Source organism: Lepeophtheirus salmonis, chromosome 7 (genome assembly GCF_016086655.4).
Source record: "Lepeophtheirus salmonis chromosome 7, UVic_Lsal_1.4, whole genome shotgun sequence".
NCBI classification, from domain to species: domain Eukaryota; kingdom Metazoa; phylum Arthropoda; class Copepoda; order Siphonostomatoida; family Caligidae; genus Lepeophtheirus; species Lepeophtheirus salmonis.
Genome location: NC_052137.2, coordinates 19,728,741 through 19,748,679, shown reverse-complemented (window position 1 = coordinate 19,748,679; position 19,939 = coordinate 19,728,741). Strand labels below are relative to the sequence as shown.

At 29.9% G+C, this 19,939-nt stretch overlaps 1 protein-coding gene across 23 annotated transcripts; it reads right to left on the bottom strand.

Moving 5' to 3' along the window:
• Positions 1-21: 21 nt before the first annotated feature.
• pnut (septin 7-like protein pnut) lies at positions 22-18,945 on the bottom strand. 23 transcript variants are annotated; one of them, XM_071889890.1, is made up of 13 exons: positions 18,455-18,748; positions 18,303-18,334; positions 15,033-15,157; positions 14,811-14,971; positions 13,995-14,064; positions 6,928-7,126; positions 5,246-5,287; positions 3,314-3,472; positions 3,104-3,254; positions 2,680-3,033; positions 2,356-2,550; positions 2,136-2,300; positions 22-2,064 (listed from the first exon to the last, which is right to left on the bottom strand). In XM_071889890.1, exons 5-13 carry the CDS (start codon positions 14,050-14,052, stop codon positions 1,717-1,719), a joined length of 1,671 nt encoding a protein of 556 aa, XP_071745991.1. In that variant the 5' UTR covers positions 14,053-14,064; positions 14,811-14,971; positions 15,033-15,157; positions 18,303-18,334; positions 18,455-18,748; the 3' UTR covers positions 22-1,716. The 23 variants fall into 23 exon arrangements, with proteins under 23 accessions (XP_071745991.1, XP_071745981.1, XP_071745993.1 ...); XM_071889880.1 differs by lacking the exons at positions 13,995-14,064; positions 14,811-14,971 and adding an exon at positions 16,909-16,999; XM_071889892.1 differs by lacking the exon at positions 13,995-14,064.
• Positions 18,946-19,939: the final 994 nt, after the last annotated feature.

Below are 19,939 nucleotides of genomic sequence, written 5' to 3'. Positions count from 1 at the left end.
TTAGCTCAGAAAAAAGAAACATAGACTTGAAAATTATATTTTAAATAATCATAATGATGATAGGTAATAATTATTATAATAAATGAATGAAGTTGTAGTAGTATAGAAATAGTAGTAACAACATTGAATATCCCAATTCTCAAAAAACGAAATACGATAACAAAATATGTGTAATTAAGAAATAAAAGTAATATGGCTTATGGCACAAACCAAAATACAATTGAAAGTTTAGGTGACTATCATTACAAAAAGGATGAGGGGGGTAGCAAACTGATTCACCTTAGACAAATAAATAAATGCGATTTTCACATCATGGTGATAAATTATAATTATAAAACTTTAGAAATGTGTGTGGGGGGGGATAGATGTGGAATAGGTTTAGAGAAGAAAATTTCAAAATGGCGCTGGTAGAAGAACCATGAAGGAAAAAAATGGTAGGGAGGACGTTAAGGCAAAATTTATATATAAATAAAAGTTGTTAACTTCTGCAATTTTAAGTATCTCTTATAATATTTTTGGTCTTCAATTATATTTATTAGCAGCTCTAAGTAGAGGAACAGGAAGTGGTGGTTCTAAGATGTTCGCTTGCTTTAGACAGAAGGAAGGCAGCAAAATCTCTTATTAAATGTATCTTCAATATTCCAATTTATCAGAAAAATAACTCGTGAAATCCCAGTGTTAATTCATTATATATATCGACATTCTGTCCTGCGAGTACAATACATATAATCAAAAAATACATTATTTATAAATGAATCATTTAAAAATGACTTTAATCGATGAAGCTGACGACAAACGGGATGGGAATCAACGGTACAGAAAGCGTTGCTGCTTTCCCCACAATTGGGAATATATATATGGATCTTTGCTGAATTATCTATTATTATTTTTGTTCAATAACAATGTACAAAAGGGGGAAAAAAAAGTGATGAAATTAATCGTAACTATATTTTAAAATAGTAAACCTTTTTCCAGTTTTCAAGCAATTTACGCAAGGGGGATAGCGAGAGAGAAAGGGGGAAAACAACGAAACTTGACATAAAAAAATAAAACAATCTAATTTTTTTTTAATTTTCAAATAAGTAATAGAAAAACCTTACATTTTCATAAATCAATCAAACTTACTTGGAATGCAATTTTCATTCGTGGTCAAAATATTTAATGGGCAATTAAATGGGAGGGAGGAAGCATACATCATTACATCAAGTAGGGACAGCAGCAATATAAAAAAGATTTTGTACAACAGATCTCTTAAGCGGCACAATACACATTATTCTAATTTGTGAAGAAGTTTACTTAATGATGGCATAGATTTCTACCGGAATATAAGAAAGATAAAGAAGAAAAAATGTAATACAAGTTCCGTGAGCACACTTTGAGAATATATAAATGAGGAATATTAAAAAAATGTGGCATGAAATACTTATGATATAAAGACGACTCATTATTTCTGCAATTTTGATTCAATGACTTACTATAATTTATAGTACTATATGGTACAATCTTTATCAAAACGACAAATACAAATTCCAATAGGAGAAAAAATATTTAAAAAAATGAAAATATAGTTGTTTCGCGATAAGTGCTTGACTGTGCTTCATGAAATTATTCGCAAAACAAATGAGCCAAATAAAGATCAGCATTAAATACCGATGAGCTGTTTCTTTTTGAAAAAAAAAAATTGTAATTTTAAAAATCGATGGATTTTATTCTTCTTTATCTTCCCATTCTGAATGAGACACCAGAGAGCCCCTTTTTCTTTTTACCACCATCAAGGGACTCTAATGATAATCGTTTTAAGTCATTTATAGTTACACCATTGAGAGTTTCCCATGTAGACTTTTCAGATTCAAAAGCTGCACGCTGCTTTTCAAGCTCATTCTTCTGTAGTTCCAGCTTCTCCTTCGACTCACGATGTCGTACTTCCAAATCCGCTTCAGAATCAGAAAGTTTTTGCTTCTTTTCTCGTACTTTTCTCTCAAATACTTCTTCCATTTCGCATTCCATCTTGGCTAGTTTATTTTGATGTTCCCTTCTTTCCTCCTCTATTCGAGCAAGTGGGTTCTAATAATGAGAATCAATTTAATTATTGTGCATCTTTCATTTTCAACACACTCAAAAAATTAAAATTTTACTTTATTGGGTATTGTTTCAACACTCCCTCCACTGACACCAGCTAATTTCTTGCATCGATAATTTTCATAGTGAACAATATTGGTGACTTCCTTTAAATCATGTAGGTGTGATCTTATCAACATATTTCTCAGAGGCATGAAGTCGCAATGGTCCATATTTTCGATCTATATAATGTATAAAATTAGAATTGCGTGTATTAATACAAAATAAAATGCTTACATTAACTATCCCCCATGGATACTTTCTTCCGCGAATTTTTTTTCCCTCGGGAGTTTCAATAACAGTATTAGAACCCACAACTGCAAAAGGTACGCGCTCTTTGAGTATTACATTTTCCTTTTTTTCCTTTTCTTCTCCATCACAATCAGGGAACTCATATATTTTTATTTTCGATTGTTGAATTTGATGCATTATCTAAAAATATATATACTCATAGTTTAAAATGTGACTTTTACTATTTATGATGGTTATAGAAACATATATATAATGTTATTTAATATTTTAATAGCAATAATCATTTAATAATAATCTAAGTAGAATTACTTGTTTTTTGAAATGCTCAATTTCTTCTGGAACCATAGTATCAGCTTTGGCAATGACAGGGATAATATTAACTTTATCATGAAGTCTCTTCATAAACTCAACATCCAAAGGTTTAAGACCGTGTCCCGTGGGAGCAATGAAATATAAGCATGAATGCACACGGGTGTCTGGTAAAGCAACACGATTAACTCTTGTTTCAGCGTTTAAGAATGCCTCATATTGCGATTCGACATATGTGATGACTGAGTCCCAACAATCGGAATTGTTGACTGCATCTCCAAAACCTGGAGTATCGACAATAGTAAGTGTTAGGTTTACTCCACATTCCGACAAAACTACTTTATTTGTTTCGACCTAAGAATACAGAGGAATAAAATACTCCATACAAATCCATAGAATGTTATTACTTTTTTCATTAACTTACCTGAACAGTTTTTTTAATCCTTTTGGATGGACCAGGATGTTCTTCTGAGTAAACATCCGTTAAGAACATGGAATTGATCAGAGTTGACTTGCCTAAGCCTGACTCACCCACTACCATTAGCGTAAATTCGAATCCCTTTTTTACAGCTTTCCTGAAGAAGAAAAACATTATCGAAATTGAGTCTCATAGTAGACATGCTCTTGAATATACCTGTACACTTGATTTGGGAGATTAGCAAACCCTACGTAGCCATCAAGCTGTTGTGTTTTTTTAGGAGAAGGGGTGTTATTTGATTGACCAACACTGCTGCCAAGATTATGCGATACATTACTTCCGTGTGTAGCAGAGGAGGATGGTGAAGAGCTATATCTGTAAAACAAAGTGTAGAACAATCAATATCTATGAGAAACGCCTTAAGAACATCATTATGTACATACAACTACATAAAAGTAAATGATAGACAACAATAACTTGAAGAATAAAATAGATTTGAATGATGATATATATGTATATGGTGCGTCAACATTAAAATAATCTTTAACAAAATCAAGAAAAGAAAAAAATCCCATTTTATTACTTTACTAAGTATGTATATACATACAGCCCAATATTTAACAGACAGATTTGAGTCAATTATAGTCTTTATATTCCAATTTGTGGGATGAGAATAGATACCCAAGATTAGCTATAGTTGAAAATTTTATTTTATTTATATAATTAATTTGGTCTCAACATACTCCCTTTTCAAACAAAATCATCAATTTCTCTTATTTTTATTGTGACGATCAGTTTTGGTTACTTTAAGTGGAATGTGAGGGTTAATAAGAATAACTGAGAAAAAGCATTCTATCTTGGGTTCATGTTGACGGGCCATATATATATATATTATAAAAACAGACAATTTACTTAATATGATCAAAAGGAACATCAGAAAGAAGGTGTCATTATACAGCAATTAATCAAATTAATTTATATTCTACGCCATTATGTAATAACGGCGTTAATAGTATTTCCAAGAGATACTTCAAGTTAAAAAAAAATATTTTATTAGAGTAGATTTAATTATCTCGGAGATAGCTAATTGCTTTCAAAATGTATATGTTGGGCAAGTTAACGAATAACTTATAAGAAGGGAAACTTGGTTTTGCAAACATTTCGTAAGTATATACCTACGTATAAGTGTTGGATTCGTGAATTTGGAAGAAATTTGAACTTAATTGAACTCGAATAATCAATAGTCATATTTTTAGACTCACTTAAAAGGACAGTAAAAACTTCCTAGTAAAGGAAAAGAGTTGATGCATTAAAAAGGATAACAAACATTACATATAATGTGAAAAATTGATTTTCAGTCAAATCCGGATATAAGAAAATACGCTTGTATTCAACGTTCTCACAGATACTAACTTTTGAATACATTAAATATTCAGTTCACATTGCATTTCAATCAATACAGATGCATTTCATAAGAGCCCCTGAAAAAGAATTTCCATGAAAGATAAGTTAAAAACCAACGATGATCTGTCGAAAAAACGATTTAATCAAACTCGAAATAGGGAGTTTCAAAATTACTTATTTACATAAATATCCAAAAATTGTGGGTTTTTTTTAATATATGTACTTTGGGTATAAGAAAAATCCAAATGTAGTCTAATTTTCATATGACCAATAGCAGTTGTATTTTTCCGGATTTGACTGAATTATTGACGCAACACAGAATTCAAAACTCCAAATCAAATTTTGACTCGAACCAACACTACTACATATTATTCTAATAATTAATAAATATATAAAAAGTAGAAAAATATAATTTAAAAGGCAAAGTTAACAAAAAAATTACCTTACGAAAATTAAATTAAAATTTATTTTTATTCTAAGTAAAAACCTTCCCTTCACAATTTTTACAAATAAGAAATCAAAGAATACTGGAATTCGGAGTATTTAAATAATATTTTAAATGAATGACTAATTGAAGCTGTATATAACTTAAGTATAAAAGCAGAAAATAATATTTAGAAGCAAAATCCACAACACATACAGTAGAGAAAAATACTAAGCTATTTTTATTTTAAGGAAAAAAAATAAACGAAACAAAATTGATATGAATTTCAAACGGTCACAGATATTTTTTAGTAATAATACCTGGTTGCAACTGGCGGTTTTGCTGGAACCGTGGGCTTAACGCTATAAAAAAATCAAATTTGGAGGAAAAAAAAATTGAATAATCGTTAGTAGTTATACAATAGAATAGATAATAAACTTAAAATGCATTTAAATGAAAGAAAAGAAAAGTAATTTCTCGAGTACAAATATGTGAAAAAATTCTTAATATGCTTCTATGTAAATATGACAAATTCAAGTAGAAAGTTATAACTGCTATCCAGGTTTTCAAATTATCATCATCTACATATTATATATATATATGTTCACTTTTATTGAGATAATAAGTATGATACATTAAGTATTAGGGTTGTATATCGTAAGCATAAAAAATATACCGAAAATGAAATTAAGTGCGAGCAACTGGGAGAAGAATGAAATCAACGCAAATCCCACTCCGTATCTAGTAAAGGCAATAACACGTACTCACCGTTACTTTATACTTGGATGATATCTCCTCGAGAATGAAGAAAAATGATGAAAGAGCTTTAGAAAATTAAATAAAAACCTGTTCATGTTGTCAAATACAACAACTTAAAACTCGCACACTAAAATGATTAACTATATGTAGTTCCAAAACATTTTTACTGAGGAAGTCTTTTAATTTTCTAAAGTTAATATGATTATTCATTCATTCTTAGGAGAAAATATAAAAGCATCAAGTGTAACCACGTGTGCCTGTACTCATGAATAACGGAATATAACTAAGATGATTGGTTTGGAAGTGATAAGTGTAAGTCAAGGTTGGACTCAGAGTAGAATTGAGGATTTACATTAGAGTAATTCCTCCTAATATATATCTTTGCTAGATTCAAAGTTGGGTTTGTGTTTTTCCTTCCTGTCATAACTGTTTGTAGCTGATCTAATCAAGGCATAATGGTTAAGCTGCTCATTTCCCAGGGGCGTCCGCAAAAGCCCTCCCCAAATTAAGGATTTTTTTCCTTTTTATTAGAAAATTTAATATTTCGAGAATAGCTATGGATTTTTTTCTAAAAAATTTAATTTTTTATGAACAGATTAGTGAATTTTTTTTCCCAAAAAAAAATTAATATTTGAAATATAATTTATTATGAGCAGCTCTGGATTTATGAAATTTTTTCGTATAAATCAAGGTTAGTAGAAATACAAGGTTAGACCATCATGTAGTCGGGCTTTCTAGAATTTTCAATGTACCGACTGCTGGGCTGGACAGGCAGATTTTGACAAAACACGCAATCACTCATAGACTATAACGTCAATATTAAAAGCGTGGGGGAAGTCCAACATATGTCGTACATGCGTTATGGTATAACCTTGGAATAATTTTATTTTTTTGTGAATAGCTGTGGATTTTTAATTTTTTTTTGGAAACAATTTAACTTTTGAAATTGTTTTCCAAAAAATATAATTTTTCAAATTAAAAAAAAAAAAAAAAAAAACTGTTTCTCCAACATTATTCAAATTTTTCAGGGTTACTTGGTTAGTTTTTCGTTTTTTTTTTTTTTTTTTTTTACATACCAAAAATGCTTACAACTTACTACCCCAACTATATGGATCATATAGAAGTGCAGGGTGTACTTATCTAGAATGAATTTTGATAGATAGACAATATTAAGGTTTTCACTAAAATGCAGAGTGCTACTCGATCAAATACATAAGTAAAATTGAAAGGTGGTACTACTTACTTGGATGCATCGGAAGAATATTTACGATGAGAGTCGATATGATTGGAAGAGTCATTGTTGCTCGTCTTTAAGTTATCCTTGTGATTACTTAGAACTGAATGAGTATCCTTGATAGAACTTCGAGGAGCAGTAGCTGGAGGTATTGGGTTGGTTAAACTTGAAAGAGAAGACGTGTTTGAGGACGCACTTCCTGTTGAACCTGTAAAAGACACGTTAAATGATTACTTATATACTAACCCAAATGGTGTAAAATGCCCCCAATACAACAAAATATTGTTAAATATTTCTAATGCAGCATCAAAAACACATTATTATAAAATTTGTAATACATAAATTAATGTTATAACAGACCTTCTGGAGTGAAATACGAAGTGTTCATTACTAACACAATGAAAATATGATATAATAAACACTATTTTGTTACACATAGAGCAACAGATATCAAGAAGAATTATAAATCTAACCGACAATGAAGAGAGGAATTTATAAAAGAAAAAAAAATCTTAGGGAATATTATTACCCTAGGGTGGCTGGGAAGGGAAAAAAATATATTCGTAAATAACAAATAATACAGTATTTTGAGGATAAGAATATAATATTCATACAATAAATATAAAATGTAGCTACCTAATTTTAAGATGTAGTAAAAACAAAGAGCAAGTACCTAAATTCTAATACTTTATTAGAAAACGCAACAACTATGTATGTACTATTCAATTTGACCTTCTTAAATAGAGCCGGAAAATCTAGCTATACCCGGAAATATTTTTATAGACCAGAAAGATAGATGTTTCGTACATAACATTTATTTATTTATACACCAGCCATATATATCACAAAAAACAATCAACACTTTCATTATATAAGCATAACATTCTAAAATAGAATACTTATATATTTATATAGCGGCAGTACCTGGCATTGCTTGAATTTATTAGGCGCGGACGAACAGACAAACTTTGTTTTAATAGATAGATGACAACTCCCCAACAAAGCATCAGTGTTACTCTACGTTTTTCGTGAACACACACTCGTGGTTAGACTTAATGATCAAATGTTATCTCCTTAATATCGAAATAACTGATTACAGCTTTAGAAAATAAAAAGACATGGTTCAGATTTCCAACAACAACAAAAACTGGCACGCTAAAGACCTTTGATATGTACTCCCCTTTTCTTTTTTTTAAAAAGACGCACTCAGCTATATGCTCAAAAATGAGGTGTCGACAAACATCCATACAAACTTTACTTTATTAATATAGGAGAAGATGAGTAATTTTCATCAGAAAAGGCAAAAATTACATCATTACATTGGAAGAGCTAATTGAGTTTCAATTATTGCCCTATATTAAGAAATAGTGCAGTGTTTATTTCATTTTTTCCATTGCAACATATACAATCTATGAGAAAAAGTTACAACTTGTACTAAATATACATGTGCTCCGTCAACAAAAAAACCAAGCTAGAGTGTTTTGTCTCAAAATTGAGTCAAGATTTAATTTTGTGTTCTTGCACTAATTAGTGTTGAAACCCGGTTCAATACCTTTTTTTTTTCTTTTTTTTTTTGATGGTTCAGTCTCAATCTAATGACCGATTTTCTTCCCTATCCTGATGTATTAGTTATACATCTATTATTTATGCAAAACCTTGAACTTCTTATGAAGCTATTGTGACGATGTTCACAATTTTGAAAGGCACATGACTTAATTAACAATTCATCTATAGAATAAACCAAGATCAAACATTAAATTAGGCCAATTGAGACAGACTTTTTCTTTAAAACACGGATTAAGGGGAAATAAACAGAAAAATCGACAGCTGACAACAAATACAGTGCTTTTTTGTTTGTATTTATTGAGGTAACGACGTGATCTAGAGCAAATTTTTATTTGAGACAGATTCAGACCTAACTTATTTAAAGGGCCAGTTTAGTTCGATCCTCTAAAAATCTTAACGGTCTAGGATTTTTCGAAAGAACCCAAACACAAATAAATTTGTCCATAAAACATTGGGATGTATGTGTGTAGAGGGTGGGAACTTAGACATAAGGATCCTATTCGAGGCCGTCTAGCTTCAGTTCATCTAATACAAGGATGAAAAAAATAGATAGTAATTATATATCCGTTTGAATTCTAATTAATGTGTAGACGCATTGATATATATGTATTGATTTTGTTTTAATTGTAGGGGTTTCAATTTTAATGATAGTAATAAATTGCACTATCTTTTTAATAATTAGAATATATCTTTGATGTAAGAGATCAGCGACAATTGAGCATGATTATAAAAGCAATATTATTATTATTTACTTCCCCAATTAATCATGCATTTACATAATGTTATAATTACTTAAACATGTTAATAGAAAAATATATTTACAAATCCACAACAGGGTGTATCAAATGTACTTATGATCTTTTAATTTCTTAATTATTCTCTCAAATGAAACACTTGACGATAGAAACATGTATGCAAAAAATTAACGAAATCGGAGGTGGTCCTGGGTGGCCACCCAGCCCTTATATATGTGTTATTGATAGTGTTCTTTAGGATTTTTAGTGTGTAGCGAACTAATTCGGTCGGTCACTTAAAGAAGTTCGGTCTTATATGGTCCCCAAGAAAAATTCGATCAAGACCCATTCTATAGATGAATTTTTGATGACGTCATGTGTTTTTCAAACTAGTGAAATTCGTTTAAAAAACGTCACATGAAGTTAAATGTGTTCGATAAATCATATTTATACAACTTATAAATAGAAACTGATTGGAGTGACAAGATGACTCATCATTAATAGTGCCGATAAATAATACTGCTGAAAACATAACTGAGACCCAAGGCCCACCTGTGATTACTTCCCTGACTAGACTACAGGAGTAGAAGCATTATTGTAGCTTTCATTATTTGGGGGAGGGGGAGACTAGCCCCAAAAATTATCAATTGTTGTGTACAAGTAGCGATGTCTGTACAAGGTACAATGTCTGTCTTAAAATGCACAATTGAATTCCAGTATTGATCGTTCCAATTACAATATATTATTTCATACTATCATTTCATTTTCACCTATTAAAATTACATGATTACGTATTTAATCGTAATATAACTATGGGCATTTGAACTTTAAACTATCCCACAGAATAATTATATTTTAGCAATTTTTATTAAAAGTCATAAGTTACACCTTTTAATATATGAATCATGCATTATTGCATGATCCTCATTCCAAGTATAGTGAAATATAGTGAAGTATAGTGGACCTTTATTTAAAATGGTCCATCTCCTTTTTTGGTTGTAATTTGTACAATTTGCTTATTCGTGTTACAACTTGTACAAAATCGCAACTTGTACACAAATGAATAAAAAGGGGGGGGGGTCGGGCTAGCGACGCCATAGAGTAGCAGAGATAATAAGTAGCCAATATACAGATAATAGAGCTAATTGATAAGGATTGTAAAAAAGCCAATTCAGCAAAAAGTACCTAATTGCGTTATTTCCGTCCGTTATTATAAGCGTAATAAGAAAAATATGTAATATTCAACTCAAAAATAGAAAATACTAAAAGGACTTACTTAAACGATGTTGCTTAATACGATGAGCATCAGTCAAATTTTGAAACTTTTTAATACTACTCAACACTGAAAAGGGCTCAGATGACATTGTTGTAGACGACATATTAAAAATTACATTATTATTATTATCAAGAGTGGCTTCTTGAATCACTTTACATAGTATGTACGATGAAAATCAAATCATATCGAGGATAATATATTCGATAATTACTTATATTATTAGTCAACAGCACAAAATGAAACGCCTTATGCGGTCAAAGTTCAAAGCACAAATAAGAAAATTTTCTCTTCTTTCATTTGAGGGCCTGTTACTACATACATACATACATATAATACCTACAATAGAGAAACTATGTATGCTGCTGTTACAGGTAACAGTATTTAATCTCAAGTTTTCTTTCAGGATGGGCGCTTATAAATATACACAAAAACGCATGCATACAATATATACATGGGAAATGACTTATTTTCACATTTTTCCTTCTTTATAGTTCACTGTTCTAAGAATGTCCTCCTTTTTGTTTTTTTCTTATGTATGGTTGGTTGTAACTTGCAGAGCTTACTACTATCAATCAACCACAACTACCGAAAATTAAACACCTACTCAAAGTCCCTCCTTTATCAGTCTTCTCACTTCATTAGCTACATACATGTAAAACATTAACTATCTACTGATAAAAAGATTCATAGCAATGTAAATTGATAAAAACTGTTCCTTAGTAGTAGAGAAATTAGCAACAGAGACCCTGTGGCTGAAAAAGTAGGCGTTTCAGTCTTTTCTACCTTTGATTAAACAAATATTTAAAGAAGTCTTCTAATATGCATACATACATATATGTAGAGGAGAGGTATTAAAATCAATCAACATGCACCAAAAAACCTACCGAGGAATTCTTGTCTTGTATACAGCCAAACAAGTATCAAGATGGTCAAATTTCACCTAACGAAATAAATAAGAAGAGTCTCCAACAAAATGGCATGGCAAAAATCTTTATAGCCTCGGAAATCAACTCAAATTATAATCATTATTCCATCATCGAGTTGCATAATAAACATGCAGTTACATTATTGTATCACGCAACCTTTGATCTGAAAAGAAACGGGGGGCTCAAATCTGGTAGTTGGGCAATTCATCAGATATAGAATTATTATTCAAGAATTGAAGGGAATTTGTTCATAACTTAAAGGAGCTAATTATAATTCAAACAATCTACCTTTAAAAAACTGATTAGGAGAAAAAAAAGTAGGGAGATTGACAGCTGACGACAAAAGAGGCAAAACTTTGTAAAAAGACATAAATTCAAATTACAAACATGGAATGCATCATATTTCTTTGTAACTGTGACTCACATTAAATTTAATATGATGATTATTATTCCATCATTAAAATATAAATAAAATATATTTTGCACGGAATTCGTTTTCAATCAGACTAAACGTTTTCTTCAATTTCATATGTACAACACGTCGTTACCTTTATTGAACATCACAACCTTTAGTTCAAACAGAATCAGAAAAAAAGGCCCAAATAAATTGTTAAATGTCTAACCATATAAATGTTATTCAATAATTGTTAAGAATGGTTCACAGCTAAACAATAGCCCATTCTAATTCAACCAATCAACGTTCATAATCCTGATTAAGGAACACAATTTTCTTAAAAAATCGATAACTGACAATAAGCACAGTGAGATTTTTTTAGGTAGAGAGGTAATGCTGTGAAAAGTAAACATGAAACTAAGTCGAACATCCGTAATTAAATCAAAATAACAATTAGCCACTAATTTTTAATTAATTTTTATCAAAACACATAAATAAATTAATAAAGTTTAAAAATTGGTGCAAGACAGATTCAAAGATGAAAAATAAGCCTCTAATGAACTGATTATGACAAGTTTAGTCTCATATAGAGATTGGAATGTATCTGGCTGTGAAAAGGAGTTGTAAATAAAACTTTCCATTACTTGTGGTTTTCTAAGATATCACATGCCCTAAACATTTTCCTCATTGAAAGACACACTTTTTTAAAGTAAGGATAGTTAAGTATTGTTCTAATATTACTAGCTTTCGTGTGTATAAGAATTTTGAAGAACTATTAGTTCATACATAAATACATAGGTATAATTACTAACAAATAGAACAATTATAGCATACAAAAATCGGGTAGTAATACACCACATTTTGAGATAAATTAAAATACTCTCAATCTATGTATTATTTAAAAGAATGTCAATTCTTATCAGCTTCCTATATATTTTTTCTTTGTTTTACTTTAACACACGAATAAATTTATAATACCATTTACTATAAAGACATATTTTACAACCTATTACTACTGCTAAGCACAATATAAAGATGTTGAGATTGATATGCCTGTAAAATATTATCAAAAAAGGTGCGCGAATGAGGTAATACTAAAAATAATTAATACATTTGGTAATTTAAAAAAAACTTTTCAGTTGTACTATAGTATAGACATATAATTAATTAGTCACATAGCATCGTTCGTGAGATTGAATAAGAACTAAACATAAATAAGTTAATAATGTAGACTACAATTATAATCACATGAGATCATTAAAGGATTTATTTGATCAATAACCTCACCAAATTGGGATATTTAATATTATTATAAAAAATAATTTAGGGATCTAAGTTGACTTATTGTTCTGGTTTGATGCGAAAATATTTATTCGCATTCAATATGTAATTATCTCCAGCAGGTGATAATATGTCAAAGAAATCCATTAAGATTACAAATATAATCATACTACTCCTTATGAACTTTCTTAATTCAATGGCAAACAAAATTAGAACAAACACTTGAGATGATGAATAAATAACACTTTGTAAATAAAGATGAGTTACGCCTACAGAACACGAAAAGTCTATAATCACACTTTACAAGTCAATGATTTCTTTCATTCCTACTTCATTCTTTTGTTGTTTGTGAAGCACTAGAAAATTTATCTTAATTATATTAATATGTGGATTCATTCCATGGTACAATAACCACATAGCGATCGAAGACAACTTCTCAAGAAAAAATATAATCTCTATGAGAGATAGATAAAGTAATTTAGTAATAAGGGAAAAAATATCTGTAACAAAACTCATCTCAAAATCGATAATGTATAGATTTTTTTATTTTAAAAAGTTGCACATTACATATTTTAGTCATGTCACACTTTTATTAAGTATATACATTGCTTTACATATTGTAAGACTAAAATACTCTACATTAATCATTTTGAAAAACACAATGAACTGACAATACAGGGAATAATCTTTCCGTGAAAATTGGTATTCAAATAAATTTCAAAAGTTCTCACGATGCTTTACCAATCAATTATAATATATCCTTTGGACACTAAATCCAATTACATTGAAGGAAGAAGTATCTTTGGCCTTTGAATACTGGCAGAATAAAAATGTATATGTATATAGTTTTTAGAGGATTGAATAGATATAAGTTACGCAGCTCTATGAAAAAAGCTTACCATAAACGCTAACATAAGTTTTGCTGCTCCTTCTTCTAATTTGACGAAACTCCATCATACGGAGTAAAACCTCGGAAGAAAATTATACAAAAATAATTTATCAACTTTTTAGTTCAAGGATAGCTTAAAAAAAAGAAAATATTTCGAAAAAAGTCATCTAAGAGATATTTGAATAGATATTTTTAAATGTCGGTGTAATTAGTCAAAAATGTGTTTAAAAATAATAAAAATCTTGAAATGACACACAACATAAGCAAGGATTATACGTCTCCGATATAAAATGAAATTTGGTAGATATTCAAAAGTATTTGAGTAAACTGCCTATCTCACTCAAAAAAGCAACCTATGAAATAGAAGAAAATATTAATTGAGTTGTATCACTAAAAAAAACTATTTATAACACAAGATTCGTAAATATTTTTTATATTAATAGTTGTATCACTCTTCACTAACCAAAGCAACAATAAGTAATGAAAATAACACTACAGCTAAAAAAACGTATATGGAAAAAAGGCTGTACGAAGTAATAATATGTGATACATATTTGTCGCACGCATTTATGTAAAACAAAATAAAAATGGATACATTGCCGTTCTAACATTGAATGAACATTTCCGAATAAATGGAACAAAAGAATGCAAGCACAAATATTTATTGTTTTTTGGATTTTGTATGACAACACTTCTTCACTAGCATGGTTAAAATGATTGACAACTAACTGGATCCCATACAATCACTAAGAAAAAAAAAGCAAAGCAAGCACTTGAATAAATGGACGGAAGATACAGCTATAATTATTAAGACCATCTTCATTACCTTCAACTCTTATCGTAGCGTCTTTTCGAGGCATTCCAACGTTGTACTCATCAATTAAATGATTTTAAAATGAACAACAGAGTTACATGTAAATTAAAAAATGAAATTGCTGCATCAATTGTATCCCTGGTATAGGCAAGCTAATTCATTTAACACTCATGCTACAAAAGGGGGTGGGATAGGAAGGGTTTAAGATGTAAAAGATGACTAATCGTTTAATACCTATAATGCCTCTGGGTGTGTATGGAGGAGGTGGAGTCGGACTCGCAGATTGAGAGTCCGAATTCTTGAAAAATTCTCTTCTTTGCATTAGTCTTTGTTGTAATGCTGAGGTTCTTTGTTCCATTCTAGAAGGAAGAAATATATTAGTTAATTTATTATTTTAACCATGGAGACTTATGCACATGGCATTGCGTTATTAGTCTAACTACATAATTTGAATTTAGATATGGAAAAGCAAGCAAATATAATTATGTAAATCCAACATTATGACTCATGCTTAGCTTTTCGTAAAAAGTAATTTCAGAGCTGCATTTTATATCAGAGTTGTTAATTGGTCAACTGTAGATAATGTATGTCAAAGATTGAGAACAATTTATCAACAGTAAGCAATAGGCTGGCTCTTATTGTTTACTTAAATAATCAATGTTTATACTTTCATTCTCTTACCCTCTGAATCGGTTCTGAAAGTGAAAATATATTCTACTGCCAAAAATTGTAAAATTTGAGCAACATTTATAGGCCCTTGGCTCTTCAGTTTTTGACTAAAATGCTCTGTCAACAAGAATGAAATGTAGAATAAATGATAATAACTTATCCGCTTCAGAAAAGAGAAGAGTGAACCAAGATTTATAGATTAAGTATTTTGAAATACATTAAATATTAAATTATCTATTTGATTTTAACAAGGATAGAATATTAAAATTACAAAAACTAGTAAAGGGATTGGCATAAAATTAATTTATGCTTACAGAAAAAGTTGACATTCTACATAATTTTAAGTTATAAGAGAAAATTGGAGATATCAATTTATTTTTTTTAGCTATTTTTTCAATATAGGGCAAATATTACGATAGCTACTCTACAGTTAAAGGATCAAAAATTTATTATTGTTATAAAAAATTCACATATTAATATAACTATAATTTTGACAGTATTGTCATTACAAACATATATTTGGTAAGTATTATATGAAGATGACTAATGAGCAACGACTAATTTCCTTAGTATTAAATTCAACCCATTATTATAATTTGATTAGGTAGCAAGTTAACAATTATGTTAAGATTTTTATCGTCCATGAAATAAAGTTAATCATTATTATTGTTTATTTTTTCAATCTCTGTAAAGTTAGATTTTCCTTCAATAGTATGAATAATCGTCGTCTAGATTTTCTGTGAATATATTTGTTATACTTAAAAAAAAAATGCGGTCAACACAAAAGCAAACCTGAAATTATTTTCTCAAAATTAAATGTGGATTACATTTGTACTCTTCGGCGAATGATCGTCAATTACTATGAACAAATGATTATGAATAGCCCTTTGGAAGCCCCGCAAATTCACTTTAATAAGACAAAATTGATTGTCAAAATAAAATAATGAAAAATTGACAGATTTGATTTGAAAGGCCATATGGGGGACAATATAATTATTTAATTACAAATAAAGGTTTCATACTATATGCACAATTTTTGAGTATCTTAACTCATCCCACAAATTTGAATACAAAGCCTATAATTAACTCAAATATGTATGTTAAATGTATGTATATAAAAAAAATTGGGATTTTTTTTATTTTTGTTCAAGATTGTTGGTATCATGATGCACCAGAAATCTTGTTCTTTATCTAAATAAAAGTTTGCTTTATCCTCCCTCTCAAATTCTTTTCCAAGAACCCTTCAATTAGCATTGAATGAAATCCCAGAAATATTATCACTAAATCCATTCTTTAGCGAAAAAATAATAATATTAAGATAGAAAATTTGGTATTAAAGGGATATAAGTACAGATAAAGAAATAAAATTGACACTTATAAGGTGTTTTCTAAAACATTGATTTACGATAAATGAATAAAATACATTAACATTTATTTTTACCTTATTGTTATAAATACAGAACCAAGTTCTCCAAGAAATAAGCTTTAGTTCCAACTAATGTTTGTTTTTTCAATAAATTTAATTACTTTTTCTAGAGAATAAATAAATGTGCTAAAAATAAATGAATTTGTTACACTAAGACATACACAAACACTTGTCTGGGAGGAAAAATAGCAGATCCTAAAAGGAATTATATACTCACAATACACTTTTAAGTAAGTAAATAACTGAAATTGAAACCCAATATTTACACACTCGTATACACCTATTGAACTATATTCTAATATAAATATTCAATTGGTTAAAGGGCTACATATTTTATTTATCAGAGTGCTAACTTTTCAATACGTCTGAAAAGATACATATATGCTACAATTTTTATAAGGAGGCAAGTGTTATAGCTAGAAATAGCATTCGACAACAAATAATACAAAAGTACAAACATTTATTGTGAAATAGAGTTATGTAACGGATTTCACAGATGAATATGAATTACGTCCATGCAGTTCATGCAACTAAGAATAATATGTACATACTGCAATTGTCCTGACGTCTATGCAATGCATTCATTTTATATGGAAATTATGAGGGGGGAAAGGGGGTTGTTTTAAGGACAAATAAATACTATTTACTCATAGAGCGTTTTCACGTGACGTCAACATTGATCATGTCGGCCCCTTTGGGGGGCTAAACAAGCCAGTTGTGTAACAATTTTAATATTTTTTTTCATTATTATGAATTATAATGGTAAAATATTGGATGTCAAATTGAGAACTACAAATAAAAGGGCATAGACCTAAATCTCTATTACAATCTCTCTCTCTCTCTCTTGCCTAGTTTGATTATATATCAGACCTTAATAGATCATATGTAATAAGAATAAACATCGCTATTACATCGTTCTATAATCATATTTCCATAGTGTTTAAAATAAAAATGTATTATGAAAATGGAAAGAATAGGATATTGGTCTCTAATTTCCTACTTTTCTCGTCCCTAATCGATAGATCTAAGAATATAAATAATAATTGTAAAAATCTAGCCATTTGAACGGGATTTCGGTACATATTAATTCTATAATCAGTGTCTACTATTGGCATCAAGTAGTAGGCAGTCTTTTTATTATTCTTTAAGGCATGTGATGGATTTTTTCATTTATTCTGGTAAAATGAAAAAAAACTTTAAAACTTGGTGGAAATGTATGACGTGAGTAAAAACGCAATATAAGGGAAAGGGTCTTATCAAGGATCATCATGTGGGCAAATCTACTGTTAAAGAAGAGAGTAAGAAAGGTGTGAGAAGATCAACTTTATTGAGTGGATAAGCCCTGAAGGTTCTCCAAAATGCGGGAATAATAATTGTAATTGATGAATTTGAATAATTAGAATAATTACCACTAGAACTGGAACTCCAAAAGACGAAATCTCTAAAAAGAAGAAAAAGGAGCTCAGAAACGGGGAAGAATTAAGAATGACTAATTAGCACAGATAATGGAAAAGACATTACAAGGACCCGTGGGGCTACTAAAGGAAAGCAAGGAACTTACTCAAATCACTGGATAGTTGATAGAATAATCACATCCAAGCTCCAAGCTGAAGAAGCACTCCCAGTCCAAGTCATTCACTCTTACTTCCTCACGTCAACAAAATATCAGATACACCTTTCAATCAGTTGCCTAGAGCATAGAAATCTCACTCCGCACTTACGAGACTCAAATATAGCTTCCCAATGTCTGATTGGATTCCTTTTGGGATGAACTCCACTCTACATTAGCATACACGACCCAAAGCGTTTCTTTCCTTCATTCCTCATTCTCTTTTTCTTCTTTTTTTTCCTTTTTTTTTCTTTTTCTTTCTTGTCACTGATATTATTTCAAATTTTCTTTTCTCCTTAGACAGCTAGTAGCTTCACTTCTTTAACTTACCGGCCCCACCCGCCTGCCTTCAAAACGCGCTCTTTTCTTTTATTATTTCCACAAACATACACAACAAAGGCGTAACTCCTGCTCATCCCACCGTCCATCCACTCCTCAAGAATGTAGAAATCCTCATACAGTGTGTGTAAAGCTTTAAATAATACGTAAAACAAAGTAGCGAAACACGCAAGTTAGCTTGAGAACCTCGCATCATCATGGACATTGTGGTGATTCCTCTTTTTCCACGCAAGATGTCGCTTTTTATGAGACCACAAATGACGTATTTTTATTGTTTTATGACATTAAATGTATTGCCATATGCAACCTTTTTTCCTTTACAGAATTTACCTTATTTATTTAGTTAAAAGGCTGAATTCATGAAGGCTGCATAGTTAGTAAGAGCCCTATAGAGAGTAATATACAACGCTCCTCCAAGCGGACACAAAAAGTATCGCCAGGACTACTATCTTATACATATATTAATCACGTGGTCTTCTTCTCGTTATTTTGTTGTAAAGTTTTAGTTAGGGTATACTGACACTAACTCCCTCTACATATCATATACAATAGAGCGGGAAAAGTATGTTACTAGCAAGTATTAGAAACGAGTTTTATATATTTTTATTATCAATACATTATTTTACAGGATGACACTATTAGCATTTACCAGAATTAATAAAAAACAAATTAGCTATTCCCGAATATAAAAATTTATACCAGCTTTTCTAAAGAACTAATGGTATTTTAATTAATAAGAAAAATTTCTCATAAGAAGGAGTTCCTTCCAATAGCTTTAAATAAAGTAGTATAAAACATAATACGTTAAAATAATATTTCTATAATTATATTTAAGACGGAAGTTAAGGATTTCAATGTAGATTTAACTGAATTAGATTACAATGTCCTATTTGTTTAGATCGCTCTCATATATGTATTTTCTACTAGTCAATGTTTTCTAAGAATGTTCGAGGTCAATGTAAACTATCCTTGTTCTCTCCTATTTAAATTTTTACAAAAATTTAATGAATTTATTGATATCTACGATTTTTCATTTTCTTTAAATATTATTTTCTAAATCAGTGGTTCTAAATCTTTCAAATAACCATTTTAGAAAAA

Excerpts from the sequence above, each read along its gene's own strand:
- pnut (XM_071889879.1), bottom strand. The coding sequence starts at position 15,156 with ATGGAACAAAGAACCTCAGCATTACAACAAAGACTAATGCAAAGAAGA. Across the intron at positions 3,255-3,313 it reads CTCCCAAATCAAGTGTACAG|GAAAGCTGTAAAAAAGGGAT; the intron begins GTATATTCAAGA and ends TTTCTTCTTCAG. Across the intron at positions 2,551-2,679 it reads TTGAGCATTTCAAAAAACAA|ATAATGCATCAAATTCAACA; the intron begins GTAATTCTACTT and ends ATATATTTTTAG.